This window comes from Myxine glutinosa, unplaced genomic scaffold (genome assembly GCF_964187855.1).
Source record: "Myxine glutinosa unplaced genomic scaffold, kmMyxGlut1.1 SCAFFOLD_1909, whole genome shotgun sequence".
Classification (NCBI taxonomy): Eukaryota; Metazoa; Chordata; class Myxini; order Myxiniformes; family Myxinidae; genus Myxine; species Myxine glutinosa.
Window position 1 is genome coordinate 5820 of NW_027618004.1, and position 20346 is coordinate 26165.

Consider the following 20346-nt stretch of genomic DNA (forward strand, 5'->3'; position numbering starts at 1 on the left):
TTCTCACCGGGAACTCGACTCTTTCTCAACTCATCTGAGGTGGGGGGACTCGGAGCAGGGTTTTATGGCTCCGCCCCAGCCCGACTCGAATGTTCCAAACCCCGCCTCTGGTCGTCGTGGTTAGCCACTCCCCTCGAGCCCTGATTGGCGGCTCGTGCTTACCGACCACTCCTCCTGCCGCACCTCCCTTCGGCCTCGGTAGACTTATTCAGGCCTGCCGCGTGGCATTTCAGCACCAAAACCAAACCAAAAGCACCAAAGCAAAGCGCCAAAAGAACACCTAAGCTCACTGGCCTACTCAACGCAAAACTAAACACCAGAAAGGACTACGTTTACATTTACTAAGAAATAACTGAACTATCGCGAGGCTTCATGTTGTGGTGCGTCTACCTACGAGGGGGAATTAACCTTTATTCCAAAGCCACAACAATATTGAGATGTGTGTGTGTGTGTGCTTAACTGCTTGACTTCTATGCATTCTGAACATAATTCATTGAAAAATGGTGGTGTTACTCAGGTTGTGCTCAGGTGGGTGTTAGCGGATAAAACCAAAATAGTCTGGGCTAGAACTCCAATTCTCTCTCGATAAATGCATATCGTATCTTAAAAACTAGAAAAAGACAAAAACAAATTTTGGGGGGAAGTTTACCACCATTGATGCACCGACCTTTACACCACCTTATTTGACATGTTCAAATATTTATTCATGCCTTTTGTTTGTGTCCTTTATGACGTCCCTAAAAACAGTAAGTTTCCTGTTTGGAATGATTTTCAACTTTATTTGACAGACAGACTGAAACAATTCCTAGACTGCGAGTGCACATGCTCGTTAGGGATGGCATTCCCTACAATTTGCCAATTTCAACTGTTATTGCAATTGTTACAACTGTTATTCAACTGTTATTGTTATTCAACTGCAGAATATACATGTCCAGTAAGGGAGCGATCAGCACATGTGAGTAAACTCGATACTGTGCTGAATGCTAGCTGTTGTTGTGTTAACGGATGTCTCAAACCAACCAATGTAAAAAGCCTGTATCTCCTGTTTGGCATCCTTCCACCCTAAACTAGGTGAGCAGTTACAAGCAGAAGGGAACGTGTTAAGCAAAGCACATATACAAGACATCCACTATACAATCAGTTGCCGTCACAGAGCAGGCTGAAGTTAAGAAAGGGTTTCCTCGCCACCACACAACCACTCGATTAGGACCCTGTTTCCACAAGTATTCAAATGTGGCGCAAAAGGCTGATAGGTGATTATGACACCTCCACACTGTACAGTATCTGCAGCACACAAAAGGTATGTCAGCAGGATCAAACAAGTCCTGGCAAGAATGGCAATGTCTTCATCACCTGCATGCTGGAGTAGGACGCTGCAAGGTATCTCTAAATAAGTGGGGACACAGCAACAACACGACGGTATGCAACTTCCAATAGGAGCTCCAGACAATGACCCACCTGTTACGCTGCCCGATCCTCAAACAAAAGTACACCTTGAGTGATATTTTACCCAATATTTGTGAACCTTTATAATATTATTTGCACTTGCATGAGGAGATAATCATGTGAAAGGTAAAATTTGATTCTTTAGAGGTCAACAAACAGAACAAAGATTGATGTAAAAGGATGTATAATAGGCAATGTAAAAGAAAACAAACATATTTACCTGAGTGAAGTCATCATAGTTGTCACATGGGTAAGCCATAAATCCTCCTGCATTCTGTATGGTCTCTGTATAGTACTTGTAGCTGCGAAGATGGTTGCAGGCAAAGAAATTCCGGGTTCCTGATGGAATGATGTAAGATGTTACACAGTGAAATTATTGGATTAAAAGTACTCCTCGCTATTTATTCATGACATTATAAAGCTATAAATGTTTGAAAATTCATTCATGAAAATTCAAAATTTCTTTTCACAAAGTATTTGAATTATTTTACGATTTTGTTAATTTGATACAAATTTCACAATTAAATTTGATACAAAATTGGATTCTGAGGGCCTTTCACTCACTCACCGCAGACAAGTTGGTGGACTTTCTGTCTTCTACGGACTCCTGTCCTGCCTAGCTCCCCCAGCTCTGTCTGTGCTCTGTCCGCCAAATATAACTACAGGTCGCACAAGATCTGTCAGTAACCCTCTTTTGGTGAAACTGCCAAAATCAAGACTCTCTGCTCACCTTCACTCTTTCATTCCTCTTTTCTCCCACCTCTGGAACAAACTCCCTCACTCTCTACAATGCCACACCTCCCTCCAGGTCTTTAAAACAGTTGTTCACCACCATCTCTTGTCTTCCCCCATCCAAAACCTTGATCTTTTCTACCCCCGTTAATTCACCCCAGATCCACTTTTCTGAAATACCAACTTCTTTCCTGGAAGTCCTAGCAGTGTCTATGTGTTTTATACCTCTCCCACCCCTCCCACCCCCTTCCCATGCCTCCTCCCCTCCCACAGATCTCCCGATGTCCCTGCTCTCAAATGTTGTACTTGTGTGCTTCCCTCTCTCTCCCCATCTTGTCTCCCGCTCCCTTTATTTTATGTTTTATGCATCCGTTTGTTTTTTTGTGATTAATGGTAGCTATTACACAAGCCTCGATCTTGTATAGAAAAAAAAAATCCAGTAAAATCCAGTAAAGCACTCTTTATGGAGCTCCAGGGCATATCAAGAGCAGTCGAGATATATATATATACAGTATCTATATTATAATAGCCGTAGATGATTCTGTCTGTCTGTCTATCTGTTGGGTGTCTGTCCGGGGTGTGGCTTACTCGGTTTGCAGAGTAGCTCCACCCATAGCTCCACCCATTCTGGGAGAGGCTTCATATAAACAAATATCCACCATTTTATTAACTCGCATAGCTTTGAGGCCTGTTTTGTAGGCCCGTGGTGTCTTGCTCTCTCTCCCAGTTTTATTTCAAATCAAATTCGATATATCATTTCATTTTTCACAGTCGCTAACATAGTTTTAGACTCGGTTGAAAAAAAACGGGAAGAAAATCCGATGAAAGTTGCCCTTTATAGAACGTATTTTTTTTTTCGAACACATATTTTTCAGCTCTGATAATTTTGGGTATATGTACTTGTGTTTTAATTTTGAGGATATTATTTACCCATAGTCATATTATTGTAGTTTGGTATGGTACTTGCCTTTGTTACCTCTAATACCTGTGAATAAAAGTGGAGCAATAGAGCGAAACAGAAATTTCAGTGTCCCAGGCCTATGTTTGATAGGGTTAATGCTATTAATGCTAATTTTGCTAATTGCCCAACATATGCAAGTTAGCATCCGGCAGTTTCTAAGTGCTGGGGACCCATACTGTACATTTCTCACTTAAAACTTTGGGGGACTCAACATTTCCGGGTTCACAAGAGGGCTCGATAGGCTTGGCAAGTAGACTAATGGTGGAGCAGGCACGGATGACATCAGAGCCTTGAGTATAAAAGAACGCTCTGCCCGACATTGCCCGGGCTCTGCCTGGAGGGAGGGGAACAAGAGGGAGGGAGGGGGAGCAAGAGGGAGGGAGGGGGAGCAAGAGGGAGGGAGGGGGAGCAAGAGGGAGGGAGGGGGAGCAAGAGGGAGGGAGGGGGAGCAAGAGGGAGGGAGGGAGGGGGAGCAAGAGGGAGGGAGGGAGGGGGAGCAAGAGGGAGGGAGGGAGGGGGAGCAAGAGGGAGGGAGGGAGGGGGAGCAAGAGGGAGGGAGGGGGAGCAAGAGGGAGGGAGGGGGAGCAAGAGGGAGGGAGGGAGGGGGAGCAAGAGGGAGGGAGGGAGGGGGAGCAAGAGGGAGGGAGGGAGGGAGGGGGAGCAAGAGGGAGGGAGGGAGGGGGAGCAAGAGGGAGGGAGGGAGAGCAAGAGGGAGGGAGGGGGAGCAAGAGGGAGGGAGGGGGAGCAAGAGGGAGGGAGGGGGAGCAAGAGGGAGGGAGGGGGAGCAAGAGGGAGGGAGGGGGAGCAAGAGGGAGGGAGGGGGAGCAAGAGGGAGGGAGGGGGAGCAAGAGGGCGGGAGGGGGAGCAAGAGGACGGGAGGGGGAGCAAGAGGGAGGGAGGGGGAGCAAGAGGGAGGGAGGGGAGGAGGAGTGAGAAGGGGTGAGGAGGAGGGGGAGGGGTGAGGAGGAGGGGGAGGGGTGAGGAGGAGGAGGAAGGGGAGAGGAGGGGAGGAAGGGGAGAGGAGGGGAGGAAGGGGGGGAGAGGAGGGGAGGAAGGGGGGGAGAGGAGGGGAGGAAGGGGGGGAGAGGAGGGGAGGAAGGGGGGGAGAGGAGGGGAGGAAGGGGGGGAGAGGAGGGGAGGAAGGGGGGGAGAGGAGGGGAGGAAGGGGGGGAGAGGAGGGGAGGGGAGGGGGAGGGGAGGGGAGGAAGGGGAGGGGAGGAGGAGGAGAAGGAGGAGGGGAGGAGGACGAGGCGGAGGAGGAGGAGGTGAGGGGAGGGAGGAGGGGGAGGAGGAGGTGGAGGGAGGGGGAGGAGGAGGTGGAGGGAGGGGGAGGAGGAGGTGGAGGGAGGGGGAGGGAGGCGGAGGGAGAGGGGGAGGTGGAGGGAGGCGGAGGGGGAGGGAGAATTGAGGGGAAGGGCTGGGAGAACGGACCCTGCGTTGCCCGGAAATGCCGGGTACCTTTGCTGGTATGATATATCGTGCTGGGCCGATATCAGTGTCGGTAATCGGCACAAGCCGATTGGATTCAGTGTGAGTGCTGATTACCGATTACAGTACTGGACTGTATACAACCCAAAAATCAAGAATTGCTTTCACCTTTGTTTAGGGGCGATTTTCAATAAACAAATAAAAAAGAAAAGAAAAACGTTGCATTATAAACGTTTCAAGGAGATGTACATAAACGCTATTCTTTAGTTTGCCGAAAAAAAGGACCCCTGTTGACTGTATCGCCATGGCTTGCAAAAGCAGCTTGTAAAGCTCTGCGATCCGTTGGTTAATTATTTCCATTGCAATCAATGAAGTTACACTTTTGGTATATTACTTAATCTTTTCTTCACTCAATATAATCGACCGAATAGTACAAAAAGTTAAGTGTAATGCTTTGCTTGAATAAGTACACTTGGTGATAACAATCAGTAAGTCACTGTGTCCAGCAGACAGAAAGTAACAGAGTTTGACGTCCCAAAATGTAGCGTGGCCGTGCGAGGTATGTAAAAAAAGATGTCGCTCTGATCCCACACAGAGCATTTGGATTGGTGCTGTTTCAGAAGCACCGCCCCACTCCCCTGTCAATCATATCATCATCATCATCTTGTTTACGGAAGTGAAGGTAGTCCTGTAGATCTTCCGGTCTGCACAATGGATGGTACTTGGTTAATTTGGTGGTTGGTGCAAGATGGAATGCTCACGATTGGTTGACGGTCAGTGCAGGTGGAAACGCTCATCCCACCAAAACTTGTGTCGACCCTGTTTGAAAGCTTCAACAAACTGAGCATCCACAACATTCCGGGGAAGACCATTCCAGTCTTTGACTACCCTCCGACTGAAGAAGCTTTTCCTCATGTCTAACTTACACCTCGGCACAAAGAGTTTAAGGGAGTGCCCCCCCCCCCCCCCTCCCATGTTGAAGGGTGTTGAGCCGGAGTGAAGAAATGGTGTGGTCTAATTCGGTCAATTCCATGTATTACCTTAAACATTTGGATCATATCACAACAGCCACGGCGGTAGAAGAGTGAACCGGGGTCTCTCCGGATAGGAAAGTTCATGGAGGGTGGGAATCATCCTTGTAGCTCATCTCTAGACCTTCCCAACATCATCAATGTCCATCAGGAATCTAGGGTGCCAGGCAATGTTGCCATTCTCCAACAGTGGGCATACCAGTGCCTTGAACATCACAGGGAGGGTTTCTTCATTCAGACTCACAAAGGATCGTTTGATTAGCCCAAGTGTTTGGTTGGCCTTGTTAATCTGAACTGCCACATGCTTATGGAAGCTCAATTCCCTATCCATGATAGTCCCAAGGTCGATCTCCTCAATCACTCTCCGTAACTCTGCATTCCTCATATGGTACGACTTTCTGATGTTACCTCTGCCCAGGTGCAGAGTCTTGCATTTGTTGAGATTGAAAGGGAGTAACTGTGACCATTCCATGGCATCGGGAGGTAGGAAGAAGAAGAAGATCTCGATAAGCTCTCACAAAGCACATTTCCCGTGCCCGCTAAATCATGGATGGGGCTATCTAAATACAAATATTAACGAGATAACTACCTCGGGAACCTACGTGCTTGGATGCGCGCTAACCTGGGGGCTGGTTTCCAAAACCAGGTTTCGTCACCACATCTGAGGAAGAATATATCTGCTCAATAAAAATTTTTACTCAATAAAAAAAAATCTCAAAATGTTACAATCACCTTCCCGGATGCCGTCAATGTCAAGAATCGTTGAAAGAGTGTTCTTTTCACACCCAGGCATCTCTTCTCCACCATTAGGGTAAAAGTCAACATGTCCCACTGGCTGCTTCATTCCAAATGCTGCAAAAAAGGGAGAATGTAAGGAAAAACCAAAGTATTGTCAGAAAACATTAAGAAGAAGCACCAATTCTTCAATGTCTTCAGTCGCATATGGCTGCTGAGACAGTATTCCTTGGCTAGGGGGCACAATCCTGGACTTGTCGCCACTCCAAAGCGAGATACTTGAATAGCTCATTCTTCCCAGTAACCGGTACTCATTTTGCTGACCTCAGGTCAAACCACTTGTTAAGGACACGACAGCGGCTCAAACTCAAGACCCAAAGATCCTAAGCCAGGCACCTTAACCATTAAGCCAACACCAGCCTTTAAGGACATGGGCAAATGAAAGGGACCACACTTGACAGATATCAGGGGAAATATTGTTATATTTCTCCTTCAGAGAAAGTGCAATTTCAATGGCAGACACTGGTTTAAAATCAAAATTCCAAGATGTCTGGGGGGGATTTGACTGGGAATAAGTCTGGGCTCTAGAAAACTGATTTCAGGTCAATGCAGCAAGATGGAAAGTTTTGTTACAATTTTGGTCGATGTAATGATACACATTGTGCTATCTATCTATAATTCCAGTAATCTCTGTCTGTACGTCTGTACGTCTGTACGTTTGTTTGTCTGTGACCGCTGTTTCTCGACAACCACGGGTCCGATATACTTTTAACTTGCCAGGTATATTGCTGGGGACCCGAGGATGTGCCTTTTCAAGGTTTCATATTAATCGGACAATTACTTACCGAGCTATGTCCAAAAAACGATTCAACCAATCAGAGAGCAGCGAACGATCGCGTGTGCCGAACGTGGCGGGCACACTCTGCCTCGGATGGCACATTTGAGAGCGTATTCATTTATTTCACGTTTGCAAACTATGTTGGCGTTAAACTATGTTTTACAACTAATAAAAACGAATTTGCGATTCATTCGCTTTCCTGCGCGTTTGTGCACGCGATGGCGATTTCTTTACCAAACTCCGGAAGCCGTTCGCTTTGGACCAAACCATTGCATGTAAATAGAGGGGGGGGATTGTCACCACTCGCAAGCCGTTCGCTTTGGACCAAACCATTGCATGTAAATAGAGGGGGGGATATACTTTTAGATATATATATAGTACGGGCATGCCCTAGTTGCATCAAAGCTGATAGTTCATCAGTGCCTATCTAATATGTTACAATAACCCATCCTTGTAAAACACATACTGCGTTGTAGTATGGATAAATAAATCCAACAATAGGTTCTGTAAATGAATTTCTGTTTCTTACCAATGTTAGGAATCATTGGAGCGGCGTCTGTGTGGATTGCATCAACAAAGACAGCATCTGAAGGGTCCAAGCGAACCAAAGGGTCACAGTTCTGAAAGAAAGGTCCAGCTGGGTCCATTCCTGTGTGATTAATCAGAAAAATTAACTTTTGAGAAAAACCTGTTTACGTTAATGTATTATACTTCATTGTAACATGATCACCACCACGTACACCCAAAGCAGAGCATTGGTGCTGCCGAAGCTGTTACTAGGCTACAATCCTAGTTGGGTCACCACTCCAACTCAGAAACTCAGGAAGGCAGAAATTTGTAATTTGGCCATGGTGCTTCCGACAGGTCAGATACTCTTCAGGAAGGACAACACCATGGGATCTTTAACATCGACCGACTTATGCCATCAGATGGGATGTCCGTTTAATGTCCATCCGAGGGGATGGCACACACATTGATTAATCACCCTGCCTGTGAGACATAGGTATGATTATAGCTGAGCCGAGCTTCGGACCCTGCAGGCTAGACAGCTTAGAGGTGAGAGTGAGTACCTCTACACCATCCTGCCAGCCCCATTGCTGCATCTTAATAATATGCTTGTTTGTATGTCCGTTACATTCCATTCTGTTACATTCCATTCCACCCATTGGTTTGACAGTTCACCTGACTGAAACCACAATTTCCACTTGGTAAAGTAATCATGCGGTTTGAGACTGAGTGAGAGTGTGAGATGTCAGGATTTAAAATATTCCAAGTGTTTCACTAGCTCATGATTTTATCATGGTCTGAAGAGTGATAAGAGCAGGCTGATTATAATTACAGTACAACAACAACAACATGCATTTTAAGGCCATTTTCCCTACTAGAGCGGGGGTTAGCCTTGCGGTCCCCATGACAATCTTCTCCATTTTGCCCTATTTTCTGCATCTCTCCTTGTTAACCCCCTTGCCCGCATTTCTTCTTCAACCATCTTTAGCCAAGTCTTTCTCGGTCTTCCCCATCCTCTACTTCCTTCTGCATTAATTTCCATCACTCTTCTCAACCAGTCACTTTCATCCTTCCTCAACACATGACCAAACCATCTCAACCTGTTCCTCTTCACAGCATCAATCACAGGCAATATTCCCATCATCTTTCGCAATTCATCATTTGTCTTCCTCTCTCTCAACGATACTCCGCACATCCATCGAACCATTCGCATTTCCACCCTTTCCAGCCTTCGTTGCTGCTCTACGTTCATTACCCATGTCTCGCTCCCATAAATCATAACACTTCTCACACATGCAGCATACACCTTTCCCTTCAGCTTCAGCGACACTCTCCTCCTCATCAGCACGCCACTCAGTTCCCGAAACTTCTTCCATGCACATCTCACTCGAGCAACCGTTGCCGAGTCTGATCCACCTTCTCCATTCAGCATGTCTCCGAGGTAGCAAAATGTTTTCACACCTTCCAGCTTCACGCCGTCTCCAAGATCCAACTCAACATTTCCTCCATCTGCAGCTCCCTCTGTGCACACCTTACATTTGAATGTAGCTGCCACAATGGTAAATGACCCTCTCAGACCACTACATTTTTGATGAACACTCAGCGCACATTGTACATTGAATGGAGTTCACTCCGACACCCTTCCTGCACACAGCACACGGCCACTTCCCAGTTCTTTCCACCTCACCACATGCTTTACCACTTGCCATCACCTTCGTCTTTCCGATATTCACCTTCAGACCTTTTGTCTCCATACATTCCTTCCACTTGTTCATCTTTTCCTTCAGTCCATCCATACTTTCCGCAATCAACACCAGATCATCTGCATACAACAACTCCCATGGTAAACCCTCCTTTACGTTCTGAGCCAGCACCTCCATCACAGCTACAAATAGTAGTGGACTTAGTACCGACCCCTGATGCACTCCCACCTTCACCTCAAACTCACCACTGTTCCCGTCCTTCGTCCTTACAGCTGTGCGCGCTCTTTTGTACATTGCCATCACTACTCTGATCAACCATTCCTCCACTCCTAACTTCCTCAATGCCCATGTCAATACTTTGCGTGGAACCCTATCGAATGCTTTCTCCAGATCAACAAACCCCAAAAACAACTTACATTACATTATAATTATAATTACAGTACTAAGGTAATAATTATTTCTTATTAATTTTTGTACTTCAATATTGGAAAGTTTGAAAAGTTGGCATGTCTTGCCATATTCTGAGACTCTCATTTGTATAACCATTTGAATGCCCCATGTAAACACATGCATGCATGTACACAGTTAGTACAAAAAGGTATTGTTACGTTTGTGGGGGTAGGTGAAGAAATACTTTAAGAAAGTAAGAATCGTGTCGGTTTAGAATGCTCCGTATGCCGGGAAGCCATCTCGATGTACGTAAGTAGGCCGTCTGTCCGGGTAAGAGCGTTTTTCATGTCGCCATAAAGGGCGTGGCATTGTGCTAATTAATTCTAGGGCTTAAAAATTAATTCCCCAGTGTGTAATTTGCCTCCTGTGGTCTTCACTTCGGTTTTATTACATTCGGCCAGCCAGGAAATCGAGGGCTCAGTAAAACAACGATCGCACTGTAATGGGACTCATGCGTTCGCAGCAACGCCAGGGCCGACAGAAACAGCATTTGCCGATCGGCAAAGGAACGACGTCATCCGAATATTCCCGAACAGAGATGAGACGGCGCCCCCGACGACTCATAACGAGGATGCCATGAACCGGCCTTCATGATTGGTGGAGGTGCGATGGGATGATTGAGTAGCGCTCAATGATTGGAGAGAGTGTGACGTCAGCTTGGAACATTCGAGAGCTGAAAGAAAAGGAGATGTCTCACCATTTTGCTCTCTTTGTCTTGACATTCGTTGGAGGTGGTCGCATTTCTCTCTGCCCTGACGTTCGTTGGAGGCAGTCGCATTCTCTCTGTCTCTTTGTCCTGACATTCGTCGAAGGTGGTCGCATTTCTCTGGTAATGGCAGCGAATCGAGCGGTTGCATCATTTTTAGCTCTCTGGCTTGGTCACGGGCGGTGGCACATCTTTGGCTCGTGTGTGCTTGTGGAAAAAGATTGAGCAAGAGCGGTTTGGGGCAGTCAGCATCGCAAGGAAGAGAATCGGCGTGGGTGGTGGACTGGGTCTGTGTTGTGCTTCCCCAGGATGGCAGAGAGACTCACAGGAGAACGGGCCACGAGAAGTACCTCACGTTGGGACGTCAGGGAGCGTGACTCCACACCAGTTTGTGCACTTCCCGCGAAATCTTACTTTTCTTGTCCTGGTTCGTTTCTTTGTTTTGCGGGTCTGGAATAACCCCGTGTGTTCCCAATCAGATAAGACTTCGAACCTTCCCGCGCGCGCTAGAAATAATCCGGCTAAGTTCGAAATATGCCTCGGAGTTAAAGCTCGTTCCGGTTATTCGTCCTCTTGGGGTGTTAACCCCGGGGACGCGACAATATTTTGCGTTGATAATTGAGAATGTATTTGAATTTTATTTCAGTTTTATTCTTCTTATTCATGTCTCTTCTTCTTTTTGATGTCCTCATGTTAATACTGAAAGACACTGCTAATGATGCTATCTGCGTTATTCACAAGGCACCTCACAGCTGCTTATTGATGCCTGTAGATAGTATCGAGCAGAAGTTATTGTTCCAACACCCATATGGTGATATAGGTTCATGACTGTATAGCTGCACATAGATTCAAGATTACACAACAGTTTGAACCACCTTTAGAGGCCATTTTTCCCCACAGGGCAGGGGTTGGCCTTTTTTGGGCACCATGGTCCCCTTTTTTGAAGCAATGTTTTATGGCCGGATGCTCTTCCTGCCACCAACCCTGTTCGTCACCTCTTGTGACACACAGGGAATTACCAGTGAACTGGTACTCAATTTGCCGACCTCGGAAGGATGACAGGCTGAGTTGTTGCTCGCGAAAATACGCTCGTTGGCGCGAAGTCTGGGTGCGGGAAAGACTTTGGCACACAGCTTGCTCTTCCAGCCACCAAGCTCAAAGCGAGCAGGCCGTGCTCATCCACTCGCCGTCTGCTCCACACCAGCACCCATGTCTCCCACTGCAAGAGCGCTATGAACTCTGGCCACTCGCCATCGAATCCCGAAGCAGAGCCAGATATGAACTCGTCACCATTCACCGCCAAAGCCAGAAGATGTCAGGAAGTCAAGAGCCTCGACTGTTCTCCATCAAAGTCCAGACCCAAGAGAAAGATATTGGGACATGACAGTTCATTGTCAAAGCCAGGACTCAAGAGACAAAGAAGAAGAGAAGAGAAAAAGAAGAAGAGGTAAAATCTCCAGGGAGAGCGTTCTTTTATACTCGAGGCTCTGGCGTCATCCGTGCCTGCTCCACCAATCCCACAGTCCCATCTTAGCAGTCCTTGCTTGAATCAATCCTGGACCAATCACTGCTCTTCAGGGCGTGGCCATCTGAACCTGCCTGTTCCTGTGTGCCCACCAGGTCGGTGTTATCAGCGGTAGTGCACAATGTCCTGCTTCCAGTTGGTTTTTATTTAGTGTCATAAATGCGCGATTTCCTGGCTATGTGTGTGTGCTGCGTGTGTCATAAGGAACAGAGGAAAAATAACAGATGCCATTACGTACAGGGGATTACCATTAAACCCCAACTAATTAACATAACCTCACCCCTCATGATGGGAACGAATATACGCTCTTCCACGACATACAGTCTACCGGATCCCGAACTGATGATACATGAGGGTTTCTTCTTCATGACAGTCGGAGCACACTTCCTATGCAATTCTGCCTGGACTAAGGTATTGCCTTCCCCCCACAAATGTAACAATATGAAGAGTTTGGTTCCAAAACGCAATAATTCAATTTTTATTGTTTTGAGAAAAATTCCAATTTCTGCTGTGGAAAATAGGGAAGAATAAAACGACTTTTTTAGTTCTAATATTTATTGTGAAACTAGGAAATTATTTTCAAATCTTAAAATAAAATCTTTAACTTTTACTAAAATATATATTTATTTGTTGTTTTTTCCCCAAAATGGCCATACAGTATACAGTCACGTGAAAAAGTAAATACACCCCATGTAAAGTTTTGACTTTTTCAACATATTTCAACATACAGCTATTTGATCTTCATCTCAACAATATTGATAGATAAAGGTGATATAATATAACAAATATCATGAAACATTTAAATTTTGTCGGTCATTGTATAATTTAAATAAACATGAATGCAAATTTCGCATGTGGAAAAAGTAAGTACACCCTTGGCTCTAATAGGTGGTATTGCCCCCTTTGGCAGAAACAACCTCAAGTATGCGTTTCTTATAACTGTCTACCAGTCTCTGACATCGACTGGGAGAAATTTTTGCCCACTCCTCCATGCAGAATTCTTTCAGCTGTGCGATGTTTGAGGGGTTTCTTGCATGCACAGCTCGTTTCAAATCCCCCCACAACATCTTGATGGGATTTAGATCCGGGCTTTGACTTGGCCATTCCAGAACCTTCCATTTCTTTCTTTTCAGCCATTCCTTGGTGGATTTACTGGTATGTTTAGGGTCATTGTCATGTTGCAAGGTCCACCTTCGGTTGAGCTTCAACTTTCTGACAGATGGCCTCACATTATCCTCAAGCACCCTCTGGTACAATGAAGAATTCAGAGTGGATTCTGTGATGGTGAGCTGCCCAGGCCCTGATGCAGCAAAACTGCCCCAAACCATAATATTTCCACCACCATGCTTTAAAGTTGGTATCAGGTTCTTGTGGTCAAATGCTGTCTTTGGTTTTCGCCAAACATGTCTTCTGGTACTGTGGCCAAATAGCTCTACATTTGGCTCATCTGTCCAGAGCACATTGTTCCAGAAGTGCTGGTCTTTGCCGAGGTGTTCATTGGCAAACTTTAGTCTTGCCCTGATGTTCTTTATGGACAGCAAAGGTTTCCTCCTGGCACACCTCCCATGTAGATGAAATTTGTGCAGCCTCTTTCTAATGGTCGACTCGTGCACTTTGACATCAACAGTGGCAAGAGCTACCTGTAGGTCCCGTGATGACATTCTGGGGTTCTTAGAGACTTCTTTCAGCATCTTGCAGTCTGCTCTCGGGCTGAACTTGCTGGGGCGGCCTGGCCTGAACAAGTTGGCAGTTGTTTGGAATCTTCTCCACTTGTAGATGATCTTCCGGACAGTCGAATGATTGATTTCAAATTGTTTGCAGATCTTTTTAAATCCCTTCCCAGACTCGGAGGCATCTATAACCTTCTTTCTGAAGGCCTCAGAGAGCTCTTTTGATCTAGGCATGGTGACGCCGCACACTTCAACAACAAAGAGCAAACCAAACTAAATGTCTGAGGTTTAAATAAGACAGGTTCCTCCAAGATCCTCTCCAACAAGGTTCTAATCATTTGCACCTGAGCTGGTGCACCTGATTCTAATTTTTGATATTTGAAGTAGTGATAAATGTAAGGGTGTACTTACTTTTTCCACATGCGAAATTTGCATTTATGTTTCTTTAAATTATACAATGGACTACAAAATGTAAATGTTTCATGATATTTGTTATATTATATCACCTTTATCTATCAATATTGTTGAGATGAAGATCAAATAGCTGTATGTTGAAATATGTTGAAAAAGTCAAAACTTTACATGGGTTGTACTTACTTTTTCACATGACTGTGTGTCTGATTTTACTCTAAATGCCCTAACTCCAGATATGTATTTTCTTATTAAAAGACAAGTGAAATTCTGTATGAAACTACCAATGTTTTCGTGTCAAATTCAACAAAGATCACCTCTCGTGAAGAGAAAACCTCTTTAAAGTGACCACCTCTTTATCAGATCACCAAGTTATGTCCAATAAAATTCGTCAAAGATCTGACATTTCTGCATTACCATTGCATCACAAAAACTAAAACTTCTTTTTCTTCTTCTTCCATATGCTCAAAATAACGAAATTGGTTAAAAAAATACAAAATGAAAATTGATGATTTTATGCAGCCTTGACCTTTGAGCTTTCGATATAAAAAAACAATCTGCTTCTACCTTTTGATTGGTGAACAAATTAATTGACCGAATATGCAAACACACACATACGGACACACACACACACACACACACACACACACACACACACATGGGGACACACACACACACGGGGACACACACACACACACGGGGACACACACACACACACACATGGGGACACACACACACACACAGGGACACACACGCAGACAGACAGACACACACACACACACACACACACATGGGGACACACACACAGGAACACACACACAGGGACACACACACAGGAACACACACACACACACACACACACATGGGGATACACACACACATGGGGACACACACACACATGGGGACACACACACACATGGAGACACACGCACACGGGGACATACACACACACACACAGGGACATACACACACACACGGGGACACACACACACACAGAGACACACGCACACGGGGACATACACACACACACACACACACAGGGACATACACACACACACGGGGACACACACACACACAGAGACACACACACACACACAGAGGGACACACAGACAGGGACACACCCACACGGACACACACACACACACACGGGGACACACACACACACATAGGGACACACACATAGGGACACACACGGGGACACACACACACAGGGACACACACACACAGGGACACACACACACGGGGACACACGCACACCATTTAGATTTATGCGAAGTTACGAGAGGCGGCAATTTGACATGTCGCCCCGAGCATCATTTTTCCTCGATACTCCACTGCTCCACTGTACTAGCGATCTGTTTTTAAAATTCCCTCTAGAAGATGGACCCAGATTGCGTATATCATATTCCCGTCAGGAAGCGACTCATTGTTACCCGGCAACTCCGGGTACTTTTGCTAGTTGGATATAAATCCTCTGTTGCAATGAGGGCAAAATAAATGTATTGGTCGGTTTTTATTGCCGACTTTGTGCCGCTGGAGATGACAGCGTTGATACTCATCCTCACTTTGTTGCTCAACCATCTCAAACGAGTCGTAGACAACAATTCTCCACTGTTTGTTTGTTTGTTTTTAATCTCTGGCAAGTTCTTCCCAGTTCTCCATGTTAATGTTTACTTTCTTCAGATGTCTTTTCACAACGTCTTTGTAACGTAGCTTTTGCATCACAAAATGATGTCAAAGCTGTGTGGTTAATATAAACTCAAATATAATAACAAAATCGATATAGATATATATATATATAATCGATATAAAATCGATAAACTCTTCATCCATAGATATACATAGAATTGCTTATTTAATAGAGTCGGATCAAGAGGCTTACCTGTGATTCTCTTAATTCCAGGAATGCGCTTTCCTATTTCCCCAGCAATATGAGCACCCAAGCTGTGTCCAACCAGATATATTTGATCTGCGGTATATCCATACATATCCTGCCCACAACACACAAAAATGAAGACATTCACACAACCTTTTATGAACTGTAATAGCATTTTTCATAAAATCCAAAACATCACTATAACTTAAAAACATAATAAAGCTGTCTGTGTGTGAAGCCTTCTGGTTAAAAACCCATTGGCTTGACAGCTGGCATGACTCCACCCACAATTATAAGCAGGAAAATCATACATCCGTCATTTTGGTATATGGTAAACCTAGACGCCTTCGGAAGTCTCATATTCACAATCGCCATGCCCTATAACCTTTCCGTTCAGTGTAAAACAACCAAAAGAATCATAAAATATCTAAAGATTGGAGCCAATAATGTCATGGCCCTTGTGAAGGCCATGGGCCTCAGGCTTCAGGTGTCAACCTACAGGCCAGTGCCATTGCAATCTATCTGAACAATATAAGTACAGTGTATTATATATGCATATAGGTGCAGTGGGCATGTTGTTGCTTCAGGTATGTAACGGGCTATTTTCGTGAGCAATTGAGGCAGCGGTCTGTTGCCAATGCACCGCCTAAATCAAGGGATGAGCAATTTGTATAATAAATTGAGGCCACGCTCTGTTGTCAATACACTGTCTAAATAAAGGGATGGGCAATTTGGATGATAAATGAAGGTTTTAAAAATGTAATTTCAGTTTTCGCTCGAATCATCAAGGCTGAATCGTGTGAAAATACAGAAGGTTCGCCTGGCATCATCAACGAATGACAATTTGCATTGAAGACAATGGAGCGTGCACGCAAGTCATTTGTTTTCATCTGAAAAAGAAAATAAATGTCCTCCATTTTCTGTGATTTCTCATAAGCAAAAGCAATCATTTTTTTTTTTTTTTTTACAACAAGATAACCATTCACGTGTGCACGAAACAAACACACTTCCTTTCATATCAAATCACATAAGTTAGAAATGTCCTGCAAGCTGTAAATCAAAAATTAGAAACACATTATATTCAGGGGTGTAGTCCAGCTGGAGTGCACCGGGACAGCGCTCCGGCACGTCAATCCATCGGAGGCAGAGCTTAGCTCCACAACAGTTTAAAAAAACCTGTTAGTGTCTTGTTAGGGGAGTATCGTAGCATTTTTATCGTGTGTGTCAGCGTTTGCCTTTCTTTCTGACCAAATCCCAAGGAGATTCTTAATTGTAAGTCTGCGCGTTATTTATGAGTGTTATTTAAGAGTAAATGTTTTTGTTTATCATGGTAAAAGGTGCATATTTCATTTATCACTAATTTTAGGGGAACTCAAATGGTTAGTGGCATGTTAAAACATGATGTGATGGTAGATCCGGCGATGACGTCACGGGTGACATTTTAGCAGAGCTCCGGCACCTCAAAATTTGCCACTACACCACTGGTTATATTCAATATCCCATTTTGATTAAAGTATTATTGTGAGAGATGAAGCGCCTATGGCGCATTGTCATATGCTTGAGGCAATGGGCGGAACGTTGCGTGATCTGATGCAGGAGGATTTGCCATTCGGAGGCAACAGGGCCAGTGCAAGGGTAATAGGTACTTTAGGATTTATTTTACATGAAAAAGGCAAATCTGATACTGATTGCATATTCTTATTGTTCTAAACTTTTAACAAGAGATGTAAGTGGTACCCAAATAAAAGCACATTATAATGTGTAATATAGATCACTTGATGTCATACTATGTGTTCTTGCAACAAAGTTAATCAATATAATTTAGAATTTCACTTTCCATGGTTTGAGTTTACCCAAATGTAGAAACAAGTTCCTGCAGGTGAATGTTTTGTGTAATTTCATGTTCTAGTGACGAGGTGGGTAGTCCAACAAGTGTTTGTTGCATCATTGAGGAGCGAATGTAGGTTTTGATCTGGCAGGGTGAGGGTGAAGAGGAGGAGGAGAAGAAGAAATGTGTTGGCGACATTATCTGTGAGCTTATTTTTTGCAAACAAAGTTAAAAACATATTGTAGTTGTGCCAACTTTGGAGCTTGTGTTGCAATGGCTGGCAATTCACTCGCCGCCCTCAACAAACTCTGACACCAAACGTGCTGACTGCCGAGCTGTCTCCGCCCCTTTTCCAGATAACTCCACCCCCTCCCCCTTTCGTTGCAGTTTTCAGGTGGCGTTCGTGGGGTTTTTTCAACGCACGATTATGACGTGTACTTCTGGCGTCCCCGCAGGGCTGCAGGAAAATTGCTCCACATTTATGAGCTGCAGGAAAATATGTGAGTACAGCGTGGTGGCATTTTCGAGCATGGCGAGAAATATGCCGAATGCCTTCTACAACTGGGTAATGGTGAACTAACAAATGTTGATGATGTTGTTGATTTGCCACTTGAAATGTGCATGCGCCCCTTTGATCTTGTTCCCCTCATTCATTGGACATTCCCAACCTCACTAACAATTACAGCAATCCACATTGGATGGCCGAGTGAGCAATTCTGATACCACTAAAAGCAATGACAATTATTGGCCATTTTCTTGAGAAAATAAATAAATAACATCATCTTGTTGGTGCAGCATTATAACATAACATCAGATTATAATAGCACCGTTTAATGAATTTGTAATTGATGGGTCGCATTAACAGCTATTAAAAACAGAAATATGTTTCAGTAAAAAACCCAAAGATGACATTTCAATGTGCTGAAAGAACTAGGAATAGCTCACCTGCATCACTGAAATTAAGAAGGCACCCTCTGCAGCAGCCACTCTTAAGTTGTTGACAGCCTGGCTATAGAATGTACGAGATCCACCCACCCAATCCACACAAATGCAGTTCACATCATCCACAGATAACATTTCCTGGAAAGGATGTAAATAAAGCAGGATCGGATTCTTAACATGTCAGCATCACCAACCTAATGAAAGAATAAATGATGCTCCCAGTAATGAGGATACCCTAGCTTTATATCTTGTTCTACAATTACAACAAAAATAACTTTGACAGAGTAAATTATGGACAAAGACCTTGTAAACTAACTGTGAGTAGCTGGCATTAATGGAGTAAAGGGAGGAAAGATTGGAAGGAGGAAGGTAGATATAGTGAGTGAAGATATAGGGATGGATAAGAAGAAAAGGTAGCAGAATTAAAATAGATGGGCAGGACATGCAGACCACATATCCTATTCCAGGATTGTCTGAACGCGTAACACAAAAGTATATATACGACAATATACAGGGCCGACAAGTGCGGTCGGAGTAGTGGACACAGGGAATTTTTATGTAATTTAGTGAACAGAAGCAATAGATGGACACAATCTGATGGACAGAACTTTTCTTAGAGGGGCACACAATTGCCATCCATTTGCTCTCAGAGAATTAAAATTATATTCTCTCTACCCGCTTAATTACCTGATTGTCATATACATACTTAGCTTCATTTTATTCTTGGCTTCATGAACTCTGCAGAACTTTCTCCCTCGCCAGATGCCAGCTTACCAGCACTCAACATCCTCCCACCTTCTTACCCAATTACACTTTTTCAAGTTTACAAACAATTCTGACATTAGCTACTTTTCTTTCCCTCTGGGATTCTTACCCTACATATGTCCTCCACCCACGGATCATCCCCTTTGTCAATGAATCCATGCACAATGAATGCTGTTTGTCTTGTTTCTTCAAAGTTAGAGGAGTTGATGGTGGCAGGATGTCGTGCCTCAATTTGCTGCAAAAGAGTCAAAAAACTTCTTAAACCATATATTAGTTCAACATAGTAATGAAGAATAGCAGTTTTTTGTCCCCATCAGACAATAAAAATAGTTACAAGTTATAACTAGAACGGCACTCGGTAGAGCTCATACCTCCACCAGTTTACGTTTTGCATCCCACTGATAGGCCGGATCTGGATTCGGACCTAAAGCAAAATCGAATCTGCTTGTTCTTGTCACCTACCCAACCCCTCCACCAAGTTTTGTCATAACCCATCCACAACTTTTTGAAATAGCATGCTATATATTGTTTTTCGTCGTTCTATCTCTCAATTGTGAAGAATTACTTTTAACATTCTAATATCCAGATCTGGATCCACACCAAAATCTAATCAGTCTGTCCTTGTCACGCACCCAACCAGTCCACCAAGTTTTGTCCGAATGATCTACAACTTTTTGGGATATTGTGCGATACAGTATATCCTTTTTGGCCCTATCTCAATGGTGAAGAATCACTTAAGAAAGCCTACTTTCTGGATCTTCACCAAAAACTAATCATTTCGTCCTTGCCAC

General features: G+C 44.4%; 1 protein-coding gene across 2 annotated transcripts in view; it reads right to left on the bottom strand.

The window, feature by feature from the left end:
* Positions 1-761: 761 nt before the first annotated feature.
* Positions 762-20346, bottom strand: part of LOC137423318 (pancreatic lipase-related protein 2-like) — a 38200-nt gene continuing 18615 nt past the window's right edge. The window contains exons 3-9 of one of the 2 annotated variants that reach the window (XM_078769277.1): positions 19665-19790; positions 18794-18928; positions 16027-16135; positions 7701-7820; positions 6331-6450; positions 1667-1785; positions 762-1284 (exon numbers count right to left, since the gene is read on the bottom strand). In XM_078769277.1, coding sequence (XP_078625403.1) covers positions 1258-1284; positions 1667-1785; positions 6331-6450; positions 7701-7820; positions 16027-16135; positions 18794-18928; positions 19665-19790 — 756 coding nt within the window. In that variant the 3' untranslated portion in view covers positions 762-1257. Of the gene's footprint in view, positions 1387-1666; positions 1786-6330; positions 6451-7700; positions 7821-16026; positions 16136-18793; positions 18929-19664; positions 19791-20346 lie in introns of both variants that reach the window. The other variant, XM_078769276.1, reaches the window with a different exon arrangement.